Source organism: Barbus barbus (genome assembly GCF_936440315.1).
Source record: "Barbus barbus genome assembly, chromosome: 30".
In the NCBI taxonomy this organism is placed as follows: Eukaryota; Metazoa; Chordata; class Actinopteri; order Cypriniformes; family Cyprinidae; genus Barbus; species Barbus barbus.
In genome coordinates this window covers 18,728,390-18,749,600 of record NC_136758.1, presented here as the reverse complement: position 1 = coordinate 18,749,600, position 21,211 = coordinate 18,728,390, and the positions used below count along the sequence as shown (strand labels likewise).

At 36.8% G+C, this 21,211-nt stretch overlaps 1 protein-coding gene across 1 annotated transcript in view; it reads left to right on the top strand.

The window, feature by feature from the left end:
• LOC306850662 (tetratricopeptide repeat protein 27-like) overlaps positions 1-21,211 on the top strand; it is a 78,230-nt gene that overhangs the window by 14,373 nt on the left and 42,646 nt on the right. The window contains exons 6-9 of the mRNA XM_079386423.1: positions 5,915-6,079; positions 6,261-6,400; positions 7,812-7,924; positions 10,213-10,279. Of these exons, the coding sequence (XP_079242549.1) occupies positions 5,915-6,079; positions 6,261-6,400; positions 7,812-7,924; positions 10,213-10,279 (485 nt within the window). The remainder of the gene's footprint in view (positions 1-5,914; positions 6,080-6,260; positions 6,401-7,811; positions 7,925-10,212; positions 10,280-21,211) is intronic.

The following is a 21,211-nucleotide window of genomic DNA, read 5'->3' as shown; positions in this document are numbered from 1 at the left end:
GAAGTCATTCGGCTGCTCAGATAATAAAAAAGCGTGGGCATTTTTATGTTGCCGTTAGGCTGCTTAGTTTATATTTATTCATTCAAGATTGAAAATGCTATGAATTGCAAATGAATCAAACTATTCAACATCCTGATGAAATTAGAAGGTCTCAGCATCAAACATGAGGCAGCACTTTCCTTTAATACTTTGTGTGAACTGAAGCATTTGTTGTAGATGCCCTTGAAATGGTGTCTGAGGGGAAAAAAGGGAGTCAAAGATTGCATTGCTAAAGTGGCAGGATATAGACCCGTTCCTCTGAAGAGTTTTGGATGTTAATGTGGATTCACCAGGGAATCACAGACCAAATGATGAGCTCTGCAGCAAAGCAGCATCTTAATTGGGTTCCTGTGCCTTCGGAATGAGTTTCCTGTGCTGCCTTTTAATCAGACACGCATCAGCTACACCCCAATATAGATAATCAGCGGAGATGTTAAGATGCGATATTTACAAGAGGATACAGGCGATAATTCTGTCTTGTGTTGGTGAGTGGATCTGCTTCAGAAGACCCCAACATCATGCCTGTCTCTCATGGCATGCAAGGCTGAATTTGCAGAATTATCTTATATTTGTGAAGCTTTCAAAGCTGGAATAACACCTTGCTGAGGTGTGTTGTCAGTTCCAGTATTGACTGCCAAAAGCATTCACTGTCCTTCACAAAGGCTTGTGGGGAATTTAGGGGATTGCCAGAGATTCACTTCAGCAGACACTCTCAATGCTGGGTCTCTGAGGTATTTTATACCGTTTTAAGTGGAAATAACATGCAATTGAATATCTGGATGTGGACCTTAAAACATACACAATGGAGTGTAGGACTAATGCTTTTTAAGGTTTCCATATCTTCGTTCATTCTTTAATTTCAAGTTTAGTTAGGTCTGTGCTTTTCAAGTTATGAGAACCCATATTTTTGAGGGAATTGAAATCGCATGTCTGCCAAATCAAACCTGGCATTTAGACAATACATTCTGGAGCCTATGAAGTTTCTGTTCAGTTTGCTCTCTATATTTGACTTGGAGTGTGATGAGCTTTTTGCATACAAAGATGTTCTTGCATATGTATAGATTTGCTATATTTTGGTGACTGAATGCAAGATTTTATGAGTAATGATTCTTTCAAACTGTTCCTGACATGTCGTATAACTTTAGCAAGTTGTATGGACAATTTCACTGTACCTATTTTAGACAAACTAGTATTTAAACCTCTTATTCAGCTTTTTTGTGCTCAGCAGGAAGACAAAATTAACGTGAGGGTGAGTAGGTTGCAAAAGTGTAATTTTTAGGGGAATTGCTCTTTCATTATCAGAGTAATTAATATATTTATCATTTTTAAAGCCATTTTCTCTGTTATGGATTTTTGTAATGTCAATTAAAGTTTAATTTGCCTACACAGCCAGTCTTTTTAAATAGAGTTTTTTTTTTCATTATTTACCAGAAGCATTGACAAAGTTGAAAGTAAATGGCAAAAAGCTCATTATACTTTGGGAAAACTTTTTGCAACAATTTGATCCATTATTCAGAATGTTCAGGTTGCAAAATCTGACAAAAGTATTGATTAGCATTCATAAAAAGGGGTATTATTTTGTAGTCTTAAAGAGGGCTTGAAAAAGTAAAAAAAAATCTAAAACCACTGCCTTGTGTGGAACCAATCAGCTAAAAGTCAGGGGCAAATGTATTTTTGTGTTTTGACAGAGCATCTCTCTAAACCTGAATGCCTGCAGAGTTGTAAAATTAGCATTGACTAACTGCTAGTTGTTCATGGATTGCCAACACTGTGAAGCAGAGTGTATCGACCAGCAGGAACAAACAATATCTAATATTCACTTCACAAATAACAGCAGTCTCACAAACGAGATGAATTCCTCTCCAACTGCTGGAACGTGACCGGTAACGTGTGCCTTGCTTGGCTTCGTGCAGTCCTATTGAATCAAACAGTTTAATTCAAGTCTTGTCAAGAGATTTAATCACTTTATATGATGAACCGATTTAATCTAGGCTTTTATTTACATCTAAACAATGGTGCGCACACATACTTGGAGCACATCACATGAAATAAATGCAGAATGTCAAATGTGCATGTGTTAAGCATGAGAGGCATTTATTCATTATTCAACTTCATGATCTTTTTGGATCTTGGTTACTTGGATTTCCGATAGAGAGACAGAAACTGCTCAGGTTTCATTAAAAATACCTGAATTTGTGTTTTGAAGATTAATCCAAGTTTTATTTGTATTGGAACAACTTTGAGTAATGAGAATTTTTTTTTTTTTTTTTTTTTTTTTTTTTGTGTGAACTATCCCTTAAATTTCTGACGAGGTCTGCTTGGTTAACTTCACATTCATATTTGTGGCATGTTCTAGGAAAAAGAAACAGTTGTACATAGTAATTCTTTAACTGTTTTGTTGATTAGTAAACCCACCTTTACATGCCAGTTGTGTCCTTTATGCGTGCGCACAGTCGCACACACACACACACCCACCCCTTTTGTCCTTCAGGCATCAATTTGCAGCAGGAATGGCTACATCTAAACAATCAACACACCTGCCTCTCAGATCCTCTAGACTGTTAAATTCATTACCCAAACAGCTATACAGCTATACAGGTTTGCTTTGTCCTTAATCTAGCTGGCTGAGCTGTGTGGAAGGGAATGTCTGAAATGCTTTTGCGATTGCTTTCCAAGTCTGACCAGCTTGGGTGTTTTGTGTACAGTGGCACCAGTGCCCTGGGACCTCTTGCTACCAGAATGTAAAATTTGTTTTTTTTTTTGCTTGAATGCATGTGGATGTTGCCACATGTGAAATAAACAGTGATATGTGTTCATAACCCCCTTTTCAGCATTATTGCAGTTTTGTAGTTGTACTAGTCGTGGTATGTTGTTCTCTCTTTTGCAATGCAAAACTCTAATGCAACTTTATATCTTGCAATTACAAGTTTATTCGTCATATTTGCTATCTAATTTTATTAATACGTCTCCCACTGAGGGCCTCACAGGAACATAATCCATCCTTGCTGACCAGATGTCATTATAGAGCTCCTAATGGCAGGAATTGAGACTCCCACAAACAGAATCTGTTACTGAAAGATCTGTTGCAGCTGAAAAGCCCAAATACATTTGAACCTAAACATGGTTTTATATTCCAGCTAGAAAGTCTTATGATCTGAGATGCAGACATGAGTGAATCAATGTTAACCTCACATGCTGATTTCTGAAGACTGGAAGAAAATTGTACGAGCCTACATTAAACCAAAGTTATTCAGACTGCTTCTCCACATGCTTTAACCACTGTGAATACGAAAAGCTGATGTTCTACACAATCTGAATAAAAGTACACTGTGATATGTTTACCCTAGCTGTCGATACTCGTGCACCCACAGGACACTGAGTACTTTTGGATTTCAAAAAGTGAAAATGATCAGAAACACAGAAAGGATTTCTCAGAACAGTAAGGTCGTATTTCACTTCAAGAGCTGTGCTCGAGCATAACCACAAGATGAGATTTCAATAGGGTTTATGTTTCGAGCAAATTTGTCTGAGCAGTTTTTTTCTTATTTATCACTGACTTTGAAGTCAATGGGGCATTTTATGAGTTGGTAAATAGTAAAGGTGAATTATTTTTTTAATCCGCGTTTACATTCGGTGAGTTACATGGGTGAGTGGATATTGGTCCAGGTCTTTCATCATTGTGGTTAGTAAATGTCAAGACTGTACTGGGATTTCACTGGTCCACTGAAGATGTTAACGCAGGTTTGTAGGTGACAGCTTTCAAGAGGGCATCTGTAGGAAACTGATTTGTGGGGGTGTTTTTAATATTCAGGGTAGCAATGGTTTAGGAGTATTCAGAAGGGCTGTCAATCAATTAAAAATTTAGTTGCATGATGTGTTGATTTTAATGACTTAAAGGTAACACTTAATTTTAAAGTGTTACATGTACTTACTATTATAGTAACAATTCAATTTGCATAATTGCATGCAAGTAACCATAACCATATAGTAAGTACATGTAGTTAATTAATTATGCTCAGTACATAAATGTATAATTACACTGTAACAAGGACACCTTAAAATAAAGTTATCCAGAGCTTCATTCTGAGAACAAGAGCTGTCAGTTTAATACTTAAAAACATTAAATTAATATTAATACTGTAATTAATTGTACTTATGTGCAATTAATTGTATATTATCATCATTTTTTATAATATTAATTGTAAATGTTATTGTTGCTGTTATTATAATTATTATTAATTCTAATACTAACACTAGTACTGCTTCTAATATTAAATAAAATATGTATTCAGTTGTATTCATTAAACATTGTTAAAGAATTAAGAAGTTAAGCCCCTACTACAAATTGCTTTCCCTTTCCAGAATAAATACCTCAAATACTGTTATATAATTTTTTTTCTCCCTCTTAGCCCCCAGGCAGAGATATTTTGTGTTTTCATAACATTTGATGACATTTGAAGATGTGACATTGAAAGTTGGCTGCATGCATGATGAATTCAAAATTAGAATTTCAGCTATTTTAGTCAGCGCACACTTGAGGCTCTTTGTGATATTTTTATGACTGCTTTTCTTGCTGATTTCTTTTGTTAACATGAGAGGTAATCATTGTTTGTGTCATCTCTTTGTGAAGGGTAAGAAATGAGCGCTTCTCTTTGTTCTGCACACACAGATACATGTGCGTGACTGGCCCATCAATGATCTGGAGCTGTTAGTATATGTGAAGAAAGGTGCTGCTTTCCCTTGCTAAGTGAGCTTTAATCTGCAATGAGGGGACTTTAAAACACTCAGATCCTCACGCAGATCACGCTGAAGGTCACAGCTCAGCTTTATGAAGAACCATAGTGTTCACATTTTCATACATACTATAATACTGGTGAAAGTGGATGTACAGCTGTGGACAGAGAACATTTTTTTTAATGACACTGTATTTATTCAGTTGGGTTTCTTTCCTTCCTTCCTTCCTATCTCTTTTTGTCCTTCCTTCCTTAATTCTTCCTGCTTTTTCTTCATATTTCTTTCTGTTTCTTCTGCCTTTGTTCTTCATTTTCCTTCTTTCTTTCCTGTTTCTTTTTTTACCCTACCTTTCTCTGTCATTTGTTCTTCCTTTCTTTCATTCTTTCTTCCATTTTTCGTCCTTCCTTCCTTTTTAATATCTTCCTCCTTTGTCCTTCCTTTCTTCCTTCATTTGTTCATTCTTTCTTCTTCCCATCCTTGTTTCTACTCTCTTCTCCCCCTTCCCTTCTTATTTTCTTTCCTGTTTCTTTATTCTACATTTCTCCCTCATTTGTTCTTCATTTTTCATTCTTTCTTCCATTTTTCATCCTCCTTTCCTTTTTTTATTCCTTCCTTTGCTTTTCTTTCTTCCTCATTTCTTTTTTTCTTTATTCCTTCATTTGTTCTTCCTTCCTTCCTCAATTTTTTCTACCTTCATTCTTTCTTCCTTTTTTTTTCTTTCATCCTTCCTCCTTGTTCTTCCTTTCTACTACTATATTCCTTCCTCTCTTCTCCATTCCTTCCTTTATTCTTCTTTTTCTTCCGTTTATCTTCTATCTTTCCTTTTTTCCCCTCTTGTTTTCATCATTCATTCTTCATTTCTTCTGCTGAAGCACTGTTTGGTGTCCCTGTGGGTATCCAGCCATATCCTTACCCTATAGGCAATAGGTTTGTTCTCTTGCAGTGCAACCTCATACTGTATTTATGATAATCATAATGATTTTATTTTACATCTATAAATGTGCAATGCATTATACAACCATTTAGCATTGTCCTCTGGAGGTACTGTATATGGCAATATAATAAGTGCTGAATATATAGAAGAATGTGTATAAATATAAATGGCGTCTCTCATGAACTGGTCCTTCCTCTCTTTCTGTAGCGTATAAATGTGAGGAGCTCTTCACCAACAACACACACAGGAACCTGGCCATTCAGTTCCACCTGGAGTGCAGTTATACCTGCCTGACCTACTATGAGTATCGCAGGGCCAAAGAACACCTGCAAACAGCCCGCGATCTGTCAGGAATCGATGTTAACATGACAGGTAAGAAATATAATGTAATGTCAAGAAAAATTATTGTTCTGTGCAGGTGATTGAAGGAGGGATAAACGGCAGTGTGTGACTGAAGTAAATGGAAGATGAAATGAAAGAATGAAAGATAATATGTGACCCAGCAGTATTGATGGAATGCATGAATTATTAAATAATAGTTTGTCTCTCTCAGGTGCTTTAGGAAAGAGAACTAATTTTCAGGAGAACTTTCTGGCTCAGCTCATCTTAGATGTGAAACGGAAGGATAGTTCACCTGTTCCCAGTTCTGAGAGTCCCTCCCTCACACCAACACCTAAAGAACTCTTACCAAAGGTACATAAAGGGTCTAAAATTTTCTTAATGTCATTTTAATGGCAGGTGAATTAAGAGAAATTATAGACTATTTATTTTATTTGTAATGTTAGTATTTTTCATTTTATTGTATTATTTAATAGTTTATTTGTGTTTTGTTTAATTGTCTTTATTCTGTTGCAATAAAATTACTTAGCTGTTGTCACTAGAGCATCATATGCAAGATGAGTATGTGTAATAGGAGTATAATTCTTTTCTTTATTTTACTTTTCATATGTCATTTGAATCACTTACATGAGAGAGGGTTATTTTTACATTTTATACAATTTTTACTCTCATTTGGCTCTTGAGTAATCATTTTGGCCCCTGGGTAGATGAATACCCGTCACAGTCCCTGTAGGGGCAAGGACGGTGCAGTACTTATCCCATCCATCAGGGGGCAACATTTATTCTTGTGCTGACAGGAGACGTGACATTGAGCTGCAGTGAAGGTCGTGAAAAATAAATTTTATGCAGATTTCCATCTGTCCCATTCTTTCCCGTCTTCGTCACGCTGTCTCTCTCCTCTTACCCTGGGGCAGTGCTTTACTTTTATTGCACATGTTTGGACGGCGGTTGAGTTTTATCTGGTGTTTGGCTGATCTGTGCAGTGGCATTGCTCTGTCTGGTGTTATCTGCTTTGGCTGCAAATATGACAAATTGGGGACAGACAAAGATTTTACGGAAAATTCTCGGACCTTATCTCTGTTTTCCCTTAGCTGGCCTCGTTTTATGTGTTGTGGCCCTAAAAAGTGCATTAAATAATTTTTTCCAGGATGACTTGAGTTTTTGGATTAAACGTGATAAGATCAGTATTGCTTACAAACTATGAGCTGATAGCACTCCAGTTGGTCTTGGTTGTCGTTTGTCTGCATGTGAAGGCTTTTCAGGTAGAGAGTTCGTGTGTGAGAGCTGTCAGACTTAATTTCATGGGAATTGAATTTGAATGTCAACAAATTAGATTTTAAATGGGCTAAAGCAGAGGAACATGTTCATTTGCATCTGCCCTGCCTCAGCTAATAAGTATCAATGCTGGCTATAATTGATTTCTTGATGCATGAGCTAGCATTTTCTCATTTGTGGTAATATTTCAGGAAATAACCCTTCAAAAGGGATTAAAGAGCTAAATGCTTGTTTTATGACACTTTTAATAATGTAAAGTTCGACAAGAGGATGGGCGACTTTATAAATGCTGTTCGTAATACAATAATAAATGTCATGTTGCCATAACTGAAAAAATTGTTTAAATTGTTTACTCTTGCTCTCCTTTTTCTCTTATCAAACCTGTGATCTGTGTTTGTCATACATTTTTTTTTTTTTTAAGGTCTTTTTGGGATCTGCTGTGGTTCTCATACGTGTGTGTGTGTGTGTGTGTGTGTGTGTGTGTTTATAGGATCATCAGTTGAGTGATGATACAGTCCTGAACCAGATTAACCTGGCAGAACCATCTGAACATGAACTTCCGGACCTCAGCGCTGAGGAACAGACCCTTATACTGGCCACATGGTTAGTGTCTCAGTCAGTATGGATATGTCCTGTTTCAGTGGTGGCTGTAGTAACAGGATGGGCACCAGTATCTAGGTACTCTGAAGTAACAACAGTGATCGATCATGAAGAGCAGTAATTGACTCTTTTGTTGGCTTCAGAACATTTCATACAGATCGAAAAGCAGTAATGACTACACACAGATACACAAAAGTGGCCTCTCTTTTCTATTTGTGATTCCTTGCCACTGCATTTCTGGCTGTATGCTACAGCCCAATTCGCCAGACAGCAATTTGTATCAATATTGTTCATGGTGACTTTCGCTCGGATGTGTCATCATCAGCGCTCAATACAAAGACATTTTTCTTTTCAAATTAGTTTTTAAATTAAAACTACTTTTTTTTTTTTAAAATAATACATTTATTTATAATATTTTATTTTAAATAAATTAAAAATATTAATATGTAACATCAATATAATATAATATTTAGGTTTTGATATTTGAGTAAAGTCTTTATTTTCTTTATTTATTATTTTACTTGGGCTCATCTTAAAATGCAATGCTAATGTTGTGCAACAATGCAAAAGCTGTGAGACCTGATGCAATGGCCAAATATCTCCATCCAATAGATGTGTACATAGACTAACTATGGTGTGTGGATTGCCAACCCCCAATTACTCAAGTAGACATTAATAAACTAAACTAGTAACTGCAAAACAGTAACTGTGTGCTGAACTTTACTATTATTTAAATCACCATTCCTTCAGTTCAGTTTTATTAAAACAGTATTTTACGTTTATTTTTAATTGAATCCACATTAATTTGTGAGTAGCAAGGATGTTGCTGTGAAGGTAAAAGTTTCACTTTAAGAGACGTTTTAAGTCTTGCAGAGGAATTGCATATACTGCCGCTGTCAATAGTTAAACGAAACACGCATTTTTGCGTGTGTGTATGTCTCTTGGTTTGTGACACTTTATTATAGACAGTTTTAAGAGTTTACCTTGTGCATGTGAGATTGAACATACTTCTGAAAATCAGGTTGTGAAAGCCCAAGCCAAACCGTTTTACGAGTATGACTTCAATAGGTCCTCTGGCTGAAATGTGCTTAAATTCATAGACACACAAACCCATGGAAAAATTGTCTCCTCTTTGCCGCCTCATCCTTGAGATTAGTTTTAGTAGCTGTAGTATTTTAGTTCATGTCAGGGATGTGTAAATCATTATTATTGCTGAGAGACTTGTTTTATCTTAGTAACTTTGAAGTGCTGCGTCAGGCCTTCGTCTTGCAGAGTGTTTTTTTTTGTGCCCAAGTGCACATTGATAGCGGTCTTCTCCATACTGAAAAAAAAAAATGGACTTCATCCACCCCCATCTTAGCCCCAGGAGGAGGTGCGGGGTTCTCCTACACTGCTCTCTAATTAGCTTTGTACCAGTCTGTGTGCCCTGTTTGTTGTAGAAAGGTTGTCATCCTGCCCGACTGGCTGCTAGGAGACAAATTGCAGGCGTGGAATAATTAGCAGGGCGTAATTATGCAGGCCAGGGACCTTAATTGGGCTGCGTGATGGTTGAAGGTGAATTATGGGCCGTCATTGGTGCAGTCGAGCAAAACCTCACATACGGTTTAATGGCATTCTGTTGGAATGCGAGCAGCCCGCCATATATTTATTATCCCAGGCTAACGTAAAGAACTCTGACTCAAATGAGAAATTCAGTTACAACTTGAGGAAAGTAGCTGAAGTTACCTAGAATATTGAGTTATGGCAATAGTAATAGGATTAAATAATTGAACTGCTGAGTGAGGGTTGAGATGTGCAAGCACATATTTCATCCTTTTGACTGTCTGTGACAACTTTGTTTTAATGCCTCTACTGCAATAGTTCTGGTGAATTTCATGAAATGCAGGGGTCGTATTTCAACCCAAATACAAAAAAAAAACGCATAGAGAAAAGGAAGCCTATGTTTAAGTTGTATCTTTCTCTCTTGGTACTTAGTTGAACTTCGTTTTCATTAATTTCTTTTAATAAATGAAGCACAAATTACTGAGAGAATCTTCAAAGTGAGACTTATGCATTACACTAATGTGTCATAATGGAAGGATTATTTTGTAGTTTTTATTTATGAAATATGTCTCAATTCTTAAATGTTTAAAAAGCTGAAAGATTGGACGAGGCACAAGCTCTTGCATGCACTGGGATTTTTTTTTCAATTATCAATTTTTGTTTCCTTGACTTGTGAACTAAAAGAAACCTATGCTTCATTTATGTGCTGATTTTTTTTTTTTGATTGACCATGGTTTGTTGTTTTGCAGCATAGACTTTCAGAAGAATAATCCAGTTCACAAGCTAAATGATGAGGAGCTCCTGGCCTTCACGACGGTAAGACGCACGTTTTTCTGTCTTTCTCTCACTGCCACCGTGCAGTTGACACATCTCTTATCAGTACACGCAGTTGTATTTTCAGCCTGACAGACGGGGTGCATGTAAACAGGTCTCTCTCATTTGGTGACAGTTTTTCGCCTAGAATGTGTCTGTTTACACAAACAAACACAAACCAATGAAATGGTCTGTCGCTTCTGTTGCTCTGCTAGGAACGTATAAAATTAACGAGGTGTCATGACCTTGTCATTTAAGCTGCACTGGTCAAATCTAGCATATAAGTTTACATACCTCTGATGAATATAGTTTCATAAGTTTACGTCAACACAGGTAATATAAAAAGATTTTTAAATAAAACCATAAGTTACAAATAGTTAAACTCTGACGTATTTGACAGATATTTACGTATATTACACATAACAACTATAAATAAATTTACATGTATACTATCCGGTTTAAAAGGAATTTATGTAGAATTTGGGATATTGCAAAAAAAAAAATGCAAATAAATGATCCATAATGTGCATAAAAACTATATATAGTGGAAACAAACATGCATAAACATTCTTGAAAGTGTTTGTAGTCTTTCGCAATAATTTTGCATGAGTCTCTGGTTTGCTCCAAGTCCTGTAATTTCCCAGCATTCTCTGCACATTTGAAATAGTCCCCAGACTTTTGAAAAGTTTGAACAATTTGGAAAATTGAGGGACCCGTACAAAGCTGTGAGAGTCATTGATTTGTGAAGAGACAACACACAATATTAAGAACCAAGAGCCAAAGTTTAACCAAAGGCCCAAATTTAAGTTATTATATTGTAGAATATATATAAAAACCATATTATTATTTAGGCAAAAAAGAAAACAAAAATGCCAAACACATTCTGCAGGGATATGTAAACGTATGAGCTCAGTCGTATAAGTCTTTTTGACATCTGTATGCTGTTGAAGATTTGACTTCCAGACTTTGTAATGTCAGAAAGAATGAGATTTGTTATTTTGACACGTCTTTATATTTTTACATGTAGCAGTTTTTGACAGCTTGGGTGAGAATGATAGACAGATTGAAAACTGCCCATTTCCTTTCAGCTCATTCACTCAAAACTCGCATTACAGAAGAGTGAAAAACCATTGGAAACCTAAACGTCTGGTCAGTTACGAGGAGCGCAAAACTCACTTACTGAAACTGAGCTAATGAAGACGCTTCTCTGCCAGCAGGCCATATTGTCTTCCTCGATAATCTTTAAGCCACTTCCTGTTAATTTAATTAGTTCAATGTTACAGCCACAGACAAACAATTTGGAAAGTTACCCTGAGGGTCACTTCTTTTAATATGTAATAAGCATCCCACCATTAAGATGTGGAAACAACGATGTGGTTATTCTTATTAGAAACACCCTCAACTCAAGCACTGCATATGTTCTGCTTAATCTGTGTACCGGTGTACTGCAAATGAAACCCTGCGGTGGAGACGTGCTTGTAAGAACAGTCATGTGCTCAACGCGACACTGTCTACATCTGCTGTGAACATCATTTTTAACCAGCAGCAAATTAGCATACAAAGAGTTTCTAAATCAGCAACCTGTGCCCACCAACAGCCTCAATTATTTATAGTCTGTTATTGCTGAGGACAGTTGTGTGTGATTTATATCCATTTACAAATGTCTCTGACAGCAAAGTCAACCACTTCACAATCACAGTTGCCTCTCGCTGTATTTTGGAGATGCCATGTTAAAGCGCTTTTATTCTAAACTCACATTCTGTCTTATTTCTGTAGCTAAAAAAAAAGTTGTGCCTTTTCAATGGGTGAGCTAAGTCAGTGCTTAATATGTGAAAATGTACATTTTTCAAGTTAAATATGAACATGAATGAGAAACAACTATTCACTAATGCATTTTTTCCATTCCCCAGTCTTATTTTACTGAACATTTTTGCATTTTCCTTTACTGGCCCGGAAAATGTTTAATATTCAGACTTGCAGTGAAATTATTTCAACTATTTAAATTCCATTTGTAATAGCATTTCCTGCACATGAATGCTTATATAAAAACTAGTTTTATGTAAATCCTATACTCTGAATATAATTTTAATATAAATTTGTATGTTTCATGTGCATTTTAACATTTATATAAAAATTACAATTAATATTAAAACAACTGAATATAAATGTTTATATAATTACCAAAACAACAAGAGAAAATTATTCATAATTATTATAATTAAATGTATTTAATCACAATTTATTATTATTATTATATTTAATGTGTGTAGTCATTTCATTACCATGGTAGGTTATCTGTAAACCACTGTATCTATATTTCACCTCTTTTTTTCTTACACTTTTTTTTTTTTTTTTTTTTTTTTTTTTTTTTTTTTTTCTTGGTACCTTACATGCTGTATTTACTCACAAACAAGCATACACGTACACACACACACTGGTTGAATCTGAATTCTCCTGATCTTTCAGCTGCTTGTGTAACTGTGGCTGATGCTGTTTAACAGTTCTTTAGCTAATTTTCAGGGGTGATGTTTCAGCTTGTCCTCCTCCTAAGTTGTTTTCTTCTTTTCTAATTTATACTTGGTTTACTGCCCTACCCGTCTTCACAGACTCCGAATCTATTTGCATTCATTAGAAGTTGCCTTTCTCTGGCTCTCGGAGGACCTCGGCTGCTCCGCCTTGCCTCGCTGTTCAAAGCTTGATATCTTTATTTGTACGAGCAATGAAGTGAGTCCTCTGCCCTTGTACGTACGGCTGTGTGTACTTCTCTCTAAAACTCTCCCACGTCTTGGAATGAGGTCAGTTCTTTTCAAGTGTTTCTGTGTTATGGCCAATTGCAATTTTCCCTAAAGTATTAAGTGACTTTCCCAGACAACTTTAACCTTGAGAGGACATGTTCCGACGCTTTGACAAATACCCGCACCTGTTCTCATGGCTGTAGCGCTGAGATGTTGGTGGTCTCTCCTTGAAATTAATCCCTCCTAATCAACACCTTTTAAGATCACAGATTGTTGAGGAGACCAATTAGGTGTGGTACTGTGAAATATTGCTTTAAATCCGTGGAAGGTTTGACTGTCTGACAGCTTTTGGCAAACAATTCAAAGCCAACTCGAATGTGTCAACACCCACCCCAGAGACGTCACCACAAGTCATCAGATATGCCAATCTCAGGTTTGCTTAAGGTACGAGGCTCTGACGGACAGGGCGAAGCAGTGTAATGGATTGGAAATGAGCAGCAAAAAGGGAAAGGGAATGAAAAATGTGTCTCCAGAGTCTGACCTAGAGGTTTGCATCATATTCGGCAAAAGCTGTTAGAGGCAGGTCCCTCTGGAAAAATAATCTACACTTCGAGCAAAGAGTTCAAACAGCAGTTTCCTGTGCCTGGTGGAGCTCTGCTTTCTGCATGAACTCTAGAGTCCATATTTTAAGCAGGTTGGAAACAAAATTAATGGGGTAGAATAGGCCTATGAGTCAGTTTGGGATGAGGACATCCTCTGACTCTGGACATAATTCAATAGAAATCACTGTAGTCACTGTAGTTGATGAATTTGTGCTCATAAACACTAGAAAGAGATGAAATGATGATTATTTGGGTGGTTTTTCAGTATGGTTGGGAAAATTTAATCATTTCAATGCCGTACGTAATACTTGCCTCATCAGAAAGGCTAGCATTAATGAAAAACTATTATGAAGACAAAAAAAAATAAAAATCACCATAAAAAATTACTTGTATAAATCCTTAAATAAACACTATATAAATTTTATATATACTTTTTTTTTTGAATTTATATAAATATTGATGATAAACTATAACATTTGTATTATATTTGTCTAAAATACAAAACGAAAGTCTCAGAGAAAATAATTTGTCATTTCTTTTTCACAATTTTGGTTAGTCTTAGATGGTTTGAATTTATTTTCCAAAGCCTGAATTTTTTTTTTTTCTTTCCTTTTATAGTTCTATCAAAACAAATTGTCCATTTAGACAAGAAGCAGTCATCTAATTTACATGCAAAACAAACAAATCACAGTTAATTTGTTGCATATTTTCCCAATTGTTTGTGTCATCATAGGAAGTTGGAACTATGTGTGGTGCTGTTACAGCGTATGAAGACTAAAACTGATATTTAAACTGTAAGTGTCACTTTCATGGGAATGATAGATGGGTTTACAGACCTGATTGTGATTTAGGTTTAGCTCATGAATATTAATTAGATTGGTTAAGTTAAAAGTAATGTGATTTTCAGAGCTATAATAACCTTGTTCATTAGTAGTCTGGTGTGTGCCAGGCTCTTTCTTTTCCATATTCTGTGCTGTTAAACTCTCTCCTGAATGTCGTTTCTGGATGTTTCGTTTTACTGAGCTTCATTTTAAAATGCATGAGCTATACAGTGTTTCCTATTTAACCTGCCTTATAGCACTCGAGCCATCCAAGAATAACCAGTGAGATGGAGCGTAACGAGGGGTGGAGACTATCATTTATATGTCAGAATTATTTATTTTCTTCATCCTCAAAATTAAGTCTTTTCAGGGAAGGCAGGGAAAGGGCCGTGTTCGTGGCTGAGTTAGCACTTCTGTAGGAACAGCAGGGAATACTTTCTTAGCCCAGGCGTTTAACGCTGCAAACACTCTTTCCTCTCATTTAATCATTTCTCATGAAGGGTGGAAGGATGATAAAAATGTGTGCTGTCAGAAAAAATACATTGACGTACATGCCCTCAAAGGATGGGGATGTGTTCTTTTTGTGTTTGTGGTTATGTGTGTGTGTGTATTTCAGAGAGCTTATTGCTATAACTCATCTCACAAATGTCCTGTCACCCAGTGGATGACTTCTGGTGGTGAATTCCTCTGGTTTTAGTGATCAAGAGTCATCGAATGACCTCAAATACTGTTGCACATACCCCCGATAATGATTGTATTGAATGAAACATTCCTATCATTGTCACGTGAAGTGGTAAATCATTTAGGACTTATTTATCATTGCATATTCGCATTACCAGGATCTGTTGGACATCAATAGGCATTTGCTGCATCATACACTGACTCTAGTGCTCCTAGAAATCAATCCAATACCACGTTTGGCTGCGTTCCCAAATGCATATTAAGCCCAGTGTAGGATTACACTGTTAATTGGCAAATCAGGTTTGAAAAACCTTGTTTAGTTGACAGTATGTCCAGGGAAACTAGCTCTTTAGATGATGAGGTTGTTGAGATACTGTTACACACTCCAAAAACCACCTGGGCGGTTTGTTCTTCCTCTATCTGTCAGCGCTTTCCCGCTGCTTTGGCCACCGGGCCACATGTGGTCACCTCCAGGGTGTGGCGTTTGAGCTTGTTAGCTGTTTAGTTTCCAATGATCATTGAACCCCCATTAGGGATCTCGACCCCTCCTACAACAGGTCAATGTAGAGATGGCGTTATGGATGTAATGTGAGCTTGTGTTTGTTTGGTTGGATTGGGTCGTTTCCTTGCTGTTACCCATGAGGCCGATGCTTGTGTTGATCTCACCAATGATCTCTGGCCAAGGGCAGTGCACTATTGGCTGCATTGTGTGCCTAAATCCAGTGCAGCCGAGTGTGAACGTATTGCCTCTTCCATGGCAGTGTGTCCTGTCAGATATAAGGTGAACACCTGCAGTTTAACTCATAAATCTTTTGTTCACTGAGATGGGCGTCTTCGTTGGGAAATGGTAGGTCTGCAAATCTTGGGAGTATTTCTGTCAACGGGGGCTAATTTGAGCTTGGATATGGAAAGGTCGTGTCGCCTGCTGTTCATGATGTCATTTTTTGTGGGTGTTTCTTAAACTTTGGGCACTTATGTCTCAGGGGTTGATTTTTAGTAAAAGCAACAGGTTCAGCTTTTTTGTAATGGGATGACCTCTTCTTTTTTTTTTTTTTTTTTGTTTAAACCATGCCTTCATTCAGTTTTGGTACTATACAAATGGGTATACATTTTAAAGGGGTCATCGGATGCAAAATTCACTTTTCAAGTTGTTTGAACATAAATGTGTGTTGGAAGTGTGTGTATACATCCATCCTTTAATGATAAAAATCCACAGTGTTTTTTGTAAAATCCCTGTTTTAAAATCCCTTCTCTCAAATCAGGCTGTTCTGAGATTCCTGTCAGAATGACGTAGTTCTGTACAGGCCTCTCCCATGATAGTTGATTTGACAAGGCCGTCTTACCTTAAACCCTCCCTGAGTGAGCTGAGAACTGTCCACTATTGTGTGTCGACTCCGGTGCAGGGGAAGACAAGATGTCTCAGATTAAGCGATTGAGGTGTTTTGTTGTTGGATGTAATGAATGAATGAATATAGTCGTCATTTACTCCCTACATCTGAGCCACTGAAGACGCAGAGTATTAACGTTACTTTCGCTCTGAAGTGAATGCGCCGATCCCCGATCTGCCTAAGTGCATCTATGTTGGCGCGAATCATTCATGATCCAGCCTCATCTACAGAAGAAGTGAGTATAAGGGTTTTTTAATGAATCTTTGCAAATAGCCTTTTCTAATAATGTGCTAGTTAGCCAGTTTCGCAGCTAAAGTAAACAGTGTGCTGCTCATCACCCCATGGAAGAGAGGGGCGGGGTCATTCAGAGCTCATTAGCATTTAAAGCAACATGGACTAGAGTGGCAGAAATTTTTTTTTTTTTTTTTACACTACCAGAAAGAAATTTTAACCAAAGTATGTTATAGACTTTTCATTAAGACTCTAAAGAATCATATCAACTTGTGGAAAATGGGCATCCGATGACCCCTTTAAGTCTTGTCCCAGTCTCATATTTCTTAATGTGAATAATATTAAATGATTTCAATGTTTGTGTGAACATGGTTGATTTTAATATTTATATACAAAATTTTTATATTTCAGTTTCTTTTATTTACCCTAATAAATTCTTCTCTAAAGTTGGTGTACTTGTTTACAAAAGACAAAATATTATGAAATATTAAACATCACTGGGCATGTAAAGAAAACCGAAATCTGTAGATATTACTTTTGAGCATATATTTGCTGTTAATAATTTCAAAGCAGTCTAGCTGGCATTTTGTGAAAGTATACAACAAAATATTGAAAATGTTTAATTGTGTGTGTTTAGGACGCATAAAATGTTAGGTATGAAATTGGCATTAAAATAGTCCTGTAGAACATTTTATTAAAACGTAATTAAAAATTTAAAGATGTAAAAGAAATGACACTGGTGGAGTTTTTTTTTTTTTTTTTTTTTTTTTTAATCCAGCAAGGAAGCATTAAACTGATCAAAAGTTACATTAGATTTGACTTTTTTTTACAAGAAAAAAAAAATCTAATAAATGCTGCTTTTCTTTCTTTTTTTTACTTTTAATCAAAGAATCCTTAATTATATCAGGTTTTCACAAAACTGTTTTTCAACTTGATAATAAGAAATGTTTCTTGCATCAAATCAGCATACAAGAATGATTTCGGAAGGATTATTTGACACTGAAGACTGGAGTAATTTTTCAGATTTTTTTCTCTGAACATTTACAGCGTTAAAAGTGCCAGTAGTTGATAGAAACTGAAGTAATATGAAAAATATTACCTAGATCTATGGGTGACTTTCCTCTACTGACCTTTCAGATTTAAGTGTTTGAGGATTAGACATTAATGAGATTTCCTCATTCACTGTTGAAATATACACCTGACTCAGATCTAATTTGTTTTCCCTCCCTCGTCATATCTCTGTGCGGTGAGTTTATTTATGAGAAAACGGGGCTGTGTTGTTAGGGAAGTGATGTTTGTTTTTCCCCCCGACAGTCCCTTTTTTTTTTAATTTTCCAAAAAGTACAGTCCATGTGATCTGGGCTTGTCCTGGTGTCTTCCTGAAGGTCAAAAGACCAGTCATGACGATATAGTGAGAGAACAAACAAGCCCTTTCCTTCCACTTTAGAGATTTACTTTATTCTCTGTGACTGATTGATTGCACCCGAAGCTCAGTTTGATTTCACACTGTGTTCCTATAGCCTTTGTTTTTCTCTTAGACAACAAAATAGATGTTACCATCAGTTCATTGAGGTGGTTTGCCACCAGTCTTTCCATCTTCTGCTGATCTGCAGTCTGCTGTTTCTGGTCTCCACTGGCTGGTTGTGTGTGCAGGCATCTTTCCAGTCTACATGTGGATCCAGGAGTCTGCAGGCTGGTTAGATGGTTGTCACGTACCCAGCAAACATCACAGAGTTGTATTGTCTGCTTTTTATCTTTAAGAATTTAGTGATATTACATGAATTGAAGTACATTTACATTTGGCAGATGGTTTTATCAAAAGCGACAAGCGTTGCATTAATGGTAAACATTTTATCAGTTCATGCATTTCCTGGGAATCGAACCCATGAATTGATAGTGTCGTGATCTGCTGTTTGAGCTACAAAAATAGATATTTTTATCAATTTTTTTTAATCATGTTTTATTTTATGCAGTTTTTTTTTTTCTTTTTGGGGCGTGGTATGTCTACAATCTATCAGTGTATGTTGCAGTAATTGTTTTTGTTGCAAATTCAACCCCAAAAAGTGTTACATAATCATGTAATTTCTACTGTAAATGTAAAAGAAAGTGAGCAGATTCAAATACAATCCACATTGTGACATTGAAGAACTACCAAAGACGCTTTTGTTAGAAGTCATGTGCTAAAATTTCATTTTATACACGCACGCTCTCAACAGTGATCTGACATTGATTTGTTTGATGAATCCCAGAGAATTGACTTTCGCTCCCCAGCTCTTTGCTTGTTGGGTGTGTCATCTGTATTATGTCACCTGACAAGCAATTTCAAATATTTGTAAAGCTGAAACTATCCAGAAGATCATAAATGTCAATTTTGTTTTTTAACAAAGTGCAGAGCATCCCTCTAGACCTAATGGTTAGAGAGTCGGACTAGTAATCCAAAGGTTGCGGGTTTGAGTCTCGGGCCGGCAGGGATTGTAGGTGGGGGGAGTGAATGTCCAGCGCTCTGAATGTCCAACTGTTCCCCGGGCGCTGCAGCATAAATGGCTGCCCACTGCTCCGGGTGTGTGTTCACAGTGTGTGTGTGTTCACTGCTGTGTGTGTGCTCGTTGGATGGGTTAAATGCAGAGCACGAATTCCGAGTATGGGTCACCATACTTGACAGTATGTCACTTCACTTAGTTTGGAGTTAAGAGATTTGTAATACACTTTGCCAGCAAAGAATTGAATAACCAGGTTGTCATTTTTAAGGGAATGTGTGCTAAATTGTAATATATTTTTAAATAATTATTTACAGTTTGTTCTTTGCATAACTAATTTAAAATAACTTGTACAATTTGATTTATATTTAATTGGTTTCTGTTTATTATTTTTATAATCTGTATTATTTAAATGATATTAGAATTAAAATAAATAATATAATCAAAATGTAGTTTTTGTAGCAGGATTGAACCATTTCTTGGAGCTTCTGCAGTTATTGTGCTTGGATGGACTGGATTTGGATCTGTACTGAATCTGTATAACACAACAATGTTACCTGCCATTTTGAGTTTCTGTTTATAGGGTGATTAAAATAATATTTGAACCAAAGGTCTGTCTCTCATTTTGTTGGTCATTTGGGATCTTCGTGTGGCTCTTCATGCACTGAAAGGTTTATGTGTCTGAAGCACCTGCTGTAATCAGAATGATATCATTCTGCGCTGGCTCAAGTCGTCTTACTGAATGGTTTCCAGGAAGGACTGGTCATTTCAGGCTGAACTTGAGCTCTCAAATCTGTTTGGAAAGTGCAACCGTTCTGATTGAAAGCGGGTCGGTCGCTGGGGTTAATTTATAGCCATGTGGCCGTCTCGCCATAAATCTTCTAGTTCCACAAGAGCCTAATGACTTTACCAGAGCCCTTGCTTTTCATGTATATCTCTAAATAAATACATGTGGAATTAGGTCTTTACAAATTTTATTATGAGATTAAGTCATTGTCTGTTAATTATTTTTGTTCGGTTTGTATCCTCACTGTTGAATTTTCCTTTAGGACCTTCAGGGCTTCACTTGAAAGATTGACCAAAATAACAAGAAATGGGGCACACCTTTCATCCAGCTACTAAGAAAATAGAGAAGGACATCATCCTTCCCGTCTACCTGAGTTGTCCTGTCACTGTTGAAGGCTTTTACATGGTTCATTGCTCACCAGTCAGCATGTTCCATAGTGGGTAGGACTTCTTTCCTCTTATGTCTACTCAACTCTGATCAGCAACTTCAAGACCTCACAACAAATTATCCTTCCTAAGCCAAGACCTTCTCTTTCCCGACTCTGTTCTTTCGCTCAGGGGTACAACTAGGACTGAAGACATATCACACCACCCTATTGCCAACTCTAGGCTTGTGCACATGTAGAACCTGGCGTGTCTGGGATTTCTGTCTTGCTGAATTAGAGTTGCTGTTCACTGTTAGGGACCCTTGCCATATCCAAACACCTTGAGGTTCTTGAGTCATAGCAAAGCTGGTGCACCTTCAAAGCTGGTTATTCATGTTTTCATAGTCAGCTCAGAGACACCGACATTGGATATTGGATGGTAACCTCACAGGACGTCTGCCGTCCACCTTTAGTTTTAGTCATGGGGCTTTGTCAACATTGTTCACCAGAATGAATTTTGAAAATTGAGAATTTCATGGCCGATTATACAACCATTGACACAGGGATGCTTTGACACTTTAATAAACTGCATTTAGGTCAAAAAAGGATAGTATGTGTCTTACAAATGAGCTAAAGCGATTGTGACATGATAGATTCATTCAGACGCAAGAGGACTATGGGGAAGCTTCTTTAAACAATGCAGAATTTTGGGACCGTTTCAACGGTCAGATGTCTTCAGCATTTTCAGTGAATGATGCCTTGAGCAGATGTATTCAGATGTGTTTGGAGGTCAGCATTCAAGTGGTTTCAGTGACTGGGTCAAATTGAAGATTTGGCTCCTTTTCTGTT